The 8,299-nt window shown below is 33.4% G+C and overlaps 1 protein-coding gene across 1 annotated transcript; it reads right to left on the minus strand.

The window, feature by feature from the left end:
- Positions 1–6,299: 6,299 nt before the first annotated feature.
- On the minus strand, positions 6,300–6,845 carry LOC129317515 (uncharacterized). Its single transcript, XM_054961829.1, has one exon. The coding sequence runs from the start codon at positions 6,843–6,845 to the stop codon at positions 6,300–6,302; it is 546 nt and encodes a 181-aa protein (XP_054817804.1).
- Positions 6,846–8,299: the final 1,454 nt, after the last annotated feature.

An 8,299-nucleotide genomic window follows, 5' to 3' on the forward strand; every position in this document is an offset into this window, starting at 1 on the left:
CCTCTCCCTCTCTTTCTCTTTGATGCATCTGTTATACTCTATAGTCTAGACTTTAGTAGTCTAAACTCATGTGGGTAGTTGAGTGGACTCTTCTACGCTCAAATCTAGTGAGTCTCTAACTCAATTCTTTAATTCAATATATTATTTATTTTAATTTTCCTTCATTAGTATCAAGGTCTTGTAGTTCCTACGACTACTATTGTGGGTTATATTGATATGAATTTAAATTTATGTTTTTTAATTTTTATTAGTCCTTATTTTTTGCATGAATGTGCATCATGTATCTATTTCCTCCCTCGGCCATTTGTTAATCAATGGCTTTCCTTAACTTGATTTAGGACTTGGTTAGCTTCTCAGCATGCTATACTTTTTTTCTAATGCGTTGAATGTGTTCATACTTTTACACGTGCTATTTATTTTGGCTTCCATTTTTTCTCAAGAATTTATTCTTTTTCATTTATTTTTTGAGTTTTCATTTTGATTATAGATCTCAACGTATATGAGTTTTATGCACTTCTAGTCTTTCCCTTCTTCTCCCTCCCCATGTTCTTGTGACTCAAAAACAATTTTTTGATGTGTCTAAAACCTCCATTGAAGCCACTATTGTGAACATTTAGAGGAGGATTTTTTTTTCAAAAATTTAGGTGTTTGAAATCTGAGTTTTTAGATTGCAAAATTAGTATAAGTGTCTAGTGGATGAAGAGGCGATTCCCAAAAGACCAACATTGTTTCAAATGGAGGCTAGACAACAGAGAAATGAGTGAAAAATTATAAGGGACTGACGAGTCCATTGCCTAGTCAAAATCGAGTTGAACTAACCCTCTTAGAGGTTAAAGACAACCTCCACAACGCATCATTTTGACCTTGGCCAAAATGCCATGTCGTTTTAGGCCTTGCAAGGTGCTATGTTTCATTAATGAAATACAGCATTTTGGGTCAAGGTGGTACCTAACCTGCTTTAGTTAGACCAAGTTTGATTGGGTCAAAGAGTTGACCCCAATCAACTTAGGTTGGGTAAGTTAAGTCGACCCAATCCAACCCAAAAAATTTATTTCCACTCTCTTGATCAGCGCATGCAAGTCACATTGACGTCTTTTGGTCAATGTAAACACATGGTTGGACTCATGATGATAAGGAAAATCCAACAGAGTGGCACATATGGTGGAATTTGACCTCCACAGTGGTATGTATATGTCATGCACTAGCACTAAGAGTAGGGTTCATCCCATTTTTTTCATTTTTCATGAATTTTTTCTTTCAAAATCTTCTGAAGGTGCATGTGGGCTCATGGAGCTCCTTGTGAGGTACGATTTAGACCTAAAAATCCCTAAATTAATTATCTATGAAATGACATATTATATGCTTGTTTTTATGCAAGTTTTATTACATGTGTTTTATGGCTATTTTTTCCCTATCTTTGTTTGTAGGAATTTTAATAAGGGCTTTTCTTAATTATATTATTAACATTAAAAGAATATGTCTCATAGTCGAGATTCTTCATCATATTCTCCTCTATCTTATTTTTCTAATGAGAAAGAAAACATTTCCATGAAAGTTATGCTAAGCCATTCCCCAAAGAAAGTAGAGGCTTCATTAGAATCATATTTTGAGAGCAGAATTAAAGGAAAAAAGCTTGTTTTTAAAAAAAGATCTTGTGAGATCTAGAGAATATTAGAGGATCAAGAAGTTAATCAACCTCTGACACCTACTCTGGCTAGAGGAATTACAAAAAAATATGCAAACATAATTAGGCATATTGGTGACCTAAAAGAGATGTTAGAAACTCTTGAGGTTTTCTTCCAAGAAAACATATGGCTATATTTCTTTTTTACTACCATAAGGGAACTCAAGAATGAATTAGATCAAAGGGGCAAGTGATATGCCACTGGGATATAGAGTGACCAATGAAATCTAAGATGAAAAATATAAAAAAAAAATATAAAGTTGAACTTCTTATCGAGATGTATTGGCCTTAGGGTTGATTTATTTTTCTTTTTCTTTCAAACTAGATCCATTTTTGTTTTGGGATTTCCTTTGTTTTTGTTTTTTTTTTGCTTACTTTTATTAATTTTTAGACCTATTATGGATATCAGTTATCTATTTAATGTTTTATTTGAGTAGGAGTCCCTTTATAATGTGTTATCTAGAGAGGCTACAAGGGAAAATAAATTCAACTAAGACTCTAACCAAAAGAAAAGTAGTTTGGCTAGAAAGACTAGGATGAGAGTAAACTTGGTTGTCTCTTGAACATGAAACTAGCAAACTCTACAATCCAATTAGCCAAGTATTGTATAATGTCACAATAATGGCAACCAAGTCCATCATCTGAGCTTAACAAGGGTGATAAGCTTAACGAGGACAACTATGACATATGGCATTGCAAGATCTCATATGTCATGGAAGAGCAAGATATTATGGATGTCTTGACAATTGTAATCCTAGAATTGAAATTTAGGAATTCAAGAAAACAAAAGGCTTACGCATCCTGGAAAGAAAGAATATCATTGCTTGCGTAATCATGCTTAGCGTTATAGCTAATAACATCATGTGTGAATACAAGTGCCACCCTATAGCTTAAGGCATGTGGATAGCTCTAAAAGACAAGTTTAGTGGAACCTCTATCACTAAGCTGAGGAAACTAACTATCATCAGATTTGACACATACAAATTAAGACCTAATATCTCTATTAGGCAACACCTAAGAGAAATGTTGAATATGATTAGAGCTGAAGCAAGCAGGACATGTTCTTTCTGATGAACAGCAAGTACAAGATGTAACCATATCACTCCCAGTAAGATGGAAAAACATGAAAATAAATCTAATACACAGTAAACATATTGCAACATTTGATGATGCAGTAGGCACATCAAACTTAAGGAAGAAAGGTTGGAAACTATAAAGTCCAGCCAGGCATACTTAGCTAAATGAATTGAGGGTTCATCCTCCAAACCTAAAAGGAAAAGGTCCATAAATGAAGAAAAGTAGACCAAAGGCCTAGAAAGGCAAGCAAGACTTCAAGAAAGGCAAGAAACCTACAAAGAAACTCAACCTAAAGAAGGTTAAGTGCTTTACTTGCAAAAAGAAGGGTTACTTTGCCAAGGATTGTCCTAAGCAACAAAAGGTACTAGGACCTAACTCTTCGCACTATGCTTATGTTTCTAGCATCACTTTTATTACTAAAGCTAATCTTGTGTGGATTATAGACTTAGGGGAAACAGACCACATAAGTCAAGACCATGGAAACTTCTCTAAATTTTGACAATTGCCAGCAAGAAGTAAATGGCTTTATGTTGAAAACAATACTAGAGTCAAGGTTAAGGGAATTGTCACCTGCAAGCTAGTATTGCAAGGTAGGCAAACCTTAATGCTACAATTAATGTACGCTACACACCAGAGATTCAAAGAAATTTATTTTGTTATTTATTTAGCCAAGTTCCAGATAAATGTCTTTTTCCATGACTTTGATGGGAAAATTTTAGTTGGGACAAATTGTTGTCACTCCCCAAAATTTGGAAAGCAACCGGTACAGGATGTGAACCATTTCACACATCCCTGTAAGTCTTAAATTGTAAATTCACTCTGTTTCTAAAATTAAATTAGATTTATATTGAAATTATAACACTTTTGACACTAATAATTATAACAAAGTTTCAACATGTTTATAAAAGTTTTGACAAAACCCCTCTTGTAAATAGAATTTTTTAAAATTTCTATAATACATTGATGCAGTTAAAATATCAAATAAATCAGAAGCTCAGCTCCTTCCAGCCGACAGACAGCATATATATAAAAATAAAAGTCCTAATTACAGTTTATGTGGAGCACCTAATCATACTTTTCAAAAATAAAAATAAGATATGTAAACATTTATAACTACATCAAAAGAAAAATTTCAATCAACCCTCCACCTGTCTATAAGTGCTCAAGGATTGACAGGAAGATCAACGTCAGTTAAGGTATCTAAGACCAAAATAATTTTTCTCTGAATAACATCCCAACAATAAACAATAGAACATAAATAAAATGAAAAGTTTGAAATAGTTATGTAAGTTAAATAGATAAAATTTTTATAAAAAAAATTTAATAAACTTTATAATAAAATGGCTTTATAAATTTTAAATAAAATCTCAAATCATTAAACTATTATAACAAATGATGATATCACTTGATTTAAAGAAAGCACATAAATGAAATAAATATTTATAAATAAATTTCTGAATAACATCAATGGAATATAAAATCATCAAATAATTGTATTCAAAATTATAGAAACTTATCAGAACAATTAACAAACATGGACACACAGTCCACGAGAGTAAATAACCAAACGCGGCTTACGCCACGAAAACAAACGTGGACGCACAGTCCACAAGGGTAAGTAACCAAACATGACCGAAGCCACGAAACAAACGTGAACACATAGTTCACGAGGATAATGCTAACCAAACGCGGCTTGAAGCCACGAAAACAAACATGAGTATGATGCTCACAAATAATCATCCCCCTGTTTCACGTGCGTTAGCCATCGCATGGGGCTAGCACCTCCTATAAGCACCCTGCTAGCTAGGTGTACCATGGCGCGCCAAGGGCTAACGGAACTGTCGTTAGCAACTAGTGTTCTATATAAAGTCCCTTTCAAATTCAATTTCAAACATGCGAGAAATTAATCATTATTCAATTAAATTTTCCTTTTCAATGTCAAACTCGCATGAATCATTTTTTCGCAATAATTCAATAATTTTCAAAATGAAATTTCACAATTAGAATTCAAACTTGTATTTACTGATTAACTAAAATGATCAATTCTGGTAAAATAACTTCACGAAATAAAGTAATTTAATCAACAAAATATCTCATAATCACATTGTTGTCGTAAAAAAGAATTTGCATAAAAATGTAATATTTGAATAAAGGAGATTTTAATGAAATATCAGTTGGGATGCTATCCACTTACCTAAGCTTTTAAAATCTTACGGTCCAATTCTCACAACTTCTTACTTATTCCAATGGTGCTCCAAAATTAATCTAACACATATCCTAACAATTCTTTTGTTACTATGTATTTTTGTAATTTCTCCAGGATTTAGTATAAAATTTAACAATCCTAATTTCACCAATTTCCTCTTTCAATAATTCCTACAAGCATTATGAGAACCTTTATAATTAACTAAATTATATGGCTAGCTTCCAGGCAAAATCAATAATTTCTATGTTTAGTTTCTTCACCATAGTTTTAGCTTCGCTTAACAAGAAAAGATAGTGTCTAATATTAACTAAAACGACACCTAAGTCTTCCTACAGGTCTTATGATAGAACCATTAAGGAACAGAGCATCAACATCAGCCAATGAAAGGGAAAAGGAAGGATTCACGTCTCTATTGGAATTGAAGGAATAGGAAGATGAATCAATATTTTACCTCTATCAAAGTGTAATGATAGCTACTACGCACTGAGATCTCAGACCAAACAAAGAAGAAAGTTAGTGCTTCCACTCAGCTGTACAAAGAGGAGGAGATAAAGCCCGAAATTATTGACAGAAAGAAAAATAAAAATTTAAAACCAAAGCTTCCTCCTACACAGACGTTCAACAGACAAAATAAAGGAAGGATGAAGTCTGAACTTGCACTCACCACCAGCATCCCTGTAACCGAGAAGAACGACAGAACCGTATCTTCTTCTTCCACCGTGATAGATAAACAAAGACAAAGGAGAGGAAGAAGGTGATAGTAATGATGGCAATGTAGTGACAGACTCTCGGTGACATAAAATAGCACGATACAGTGGAAAATATTAGCAATCCAACTCACAATGGCTAGTAAGGGAACGATGAGGCCAACAGTGATAATGATGACAATAAATGAAGCAACAGCCACACGAAAACTCTCAGTCGGCAACCAAGTAAGGATGTAGGCAAGGGTTAGAGAGAGGAACTGACTATAGGAGGCTCTAAAGAAGTGTAGAATGGCGGTGAGAAAGAATAATCCAGATGCTCTGTTTTTATTCGTAGCTGATTCAAAGCAAAAGAAGAAGTGAGAAAATTACAAAAAGAGCACAAAAAATTACAATAAAAGGCACAAAAAAATTACAAGAAAGAACACAATTTTTTATAATTTAAAACCAAACTTCAGCATAGACTCTGGATTCTTGCAAAAGTTTCTAGCATAATCTCCTATAAAACTATAAAATTGCTATAAAACTTATTAAAATATTAGGATTTTTTCTTAAATTAACATTTAGGGTCATTACATTCTCCCCCTCTTAAAAAAATTCAATCCTCCGAGTTTGAACGAATACTTACTTAGCTTAGGAATAAATGCAGATACTTCTGTTGCATTTTACTTTCTACTTCCCAAGTAGCTTCTTCAATGGAGTGATTATGCCATATTACTTTTACCAAGGTTATTTCCTTTGATCTTAATTTCTTTATCTGTCTGTCAAGAATAGCTACTGGAACTTCCTCATAAGATAAGTCTTTATTTACTTGAATCTCTTGAGTTTCAATAACATGAGAGGGATCATACAAATACTTCCGCAACATTAACACATGAAACACCGAATGAATGCCATCTAACTCTGCAGGTAAAGCAAGACAAGAAGCAACAGCACCCACTCTTTCTAGTATTTCAAACGGACTAATGTACCTTGGGCTAAATTTTCCTTTCTTTCCAAACCTCATAATACCTTTCATAAGTGATATTTTCAAGAAAACTCTATCTCCCACCATAAATTCTAAATCTCTATGGCGACAATCTGCGTAAGACTTTTGTCTGCTTTGAGCTATTAACAATCTTTGTTTGATAACCTGTACCTTCTCTTTAGCATCTTGCACAAAATCTGGTCCCATAATTTTAGCATCTCCAAATTCAAACGAACCAATCGGAGATCTATACTGCTTACCATATAAGGCCTCAAACGACGCGATTTGTATACTTGTTTAGTAACTATTGTTATATGCAAACTCCATTAATGCGAAATGCTCGTCCCAACTTCTACCAAAATCTAAAACACAAAATATCAACATGTCTTCAAGAATTTGAATTATCCTTTCAGACTGATCGTCTGTTTATGGATGAAATGCGGTGCTAAGATCCAGTTGAGTTCCCAATGCTTCTTGAAATGACCTCTAAATTTGCAATGTGAACTATGGTCCTCTATCAAAAATTATAAACATTGGAACTCCATGTAAATGTACAATTTGATTAACATAAATCTGAGCATAATCGAGATGACAACAAATGGCTGGCAGGGCTGGAAAATATTAGCAATCCAACTCACAGTGGCTGGTAGGGGAACGATGAGGCCGACAGTGATGATGATGACAACAAATGAAGCAACAGCCACATGAAAACTCTCAGCCAGCAACCAAGTAAGGATGTAGGCAAGGGTTAGAAAGAGGAACTGACTATAGGAGGCTCTAAAGAAGTGTAGAATGGCGGTGAGAAAGAATAATCGAGATGCTCTATTTTTATTCGCGTAAATGAGATGATTCAAAGCAAGAGAAGAAGTGAGAAGAGCACAAAAAAATTACAATAAAAAGCACAAAAAAATTATAAGAAAGAACACAAAATTTTTTATAATTTAAAACCAAACTTCAGCTTAGACTCTAGATTCTTACAAAAGTTTCTAGCATAGTCTCTTATAACTACCACTTTTTAATTGCTATAAAACTTATTAAAATATTAGAAATTTTTTTTTAAATTAACATTTAGGGTCATTACAATTGTGTTGGTTTTAGATATTTTTCAATGATTTCTTTGTTTTAGAGAATTATTATGATAATTCAAGTTCTTGTTTTTCTATTTCCAATGCTTTAAATTATAAAATTTGGCATGCTAGATTAGGACATATTGGTCAAGAAAGAATGATCAAACTAGCAAAACAAGGTCTACTAAGAATTGTTCCAAAACTAGAAATGTCTTTGTGTGAGCATTGTCTAGCTAGCAAAGTAATAAAGAAACATTTTGAGAAAGGAACTAGATCCAAATTTCCTTTGCAATTGGTACACTTTGATATTTTTAGGGCAATGAGCATAAGGTCTCAACGTAAAGCATATTATTTTATTACCTTTATCGATGACTTCTCACGATATGACCATATTTACTTGATTTCTCACATATGATTATTAGACCTCTCTGGCCACATACCACTTCAACTTACTTAATTACCCTAATTAGATTTAATTAATTAAGGAATTAAAACTTGAGATATTACATGTAGGCTACTACCTACTGGGCTGGATCAGTATGGAGATAGGACCGTGTGTGTGGTATGGAATGTGAACTGTGTATAAATATCAAC

Source organism: Prosopis cineraria, unplaced genomic scaffold (assembly GCF_029017545.1).
Source record: "Prosopis cineraria cultivar Desert tree isolate PC_DT_omini unplaced genomic scaffold, ASM2901754v1 PC8, whole genome shotgun sequence".
Classification (NCBI taxonomy): Eukaryota; Viridiplantae; Streptophyta; class Magnoliopsida; order Fabales; family Fabaceae; genus Prosopis; species Prosopis cineraria.

Bases quoted from the DNA above. Each gene is read 5' to 3' on its own strand.
- LOC129317515 (XM_054961829.1), bottom strand. From the start codon at position 6,845: ATGGGACCAGATTTTGTGCAAGATGCTAAAGAGAAGGTACAGGTTATC.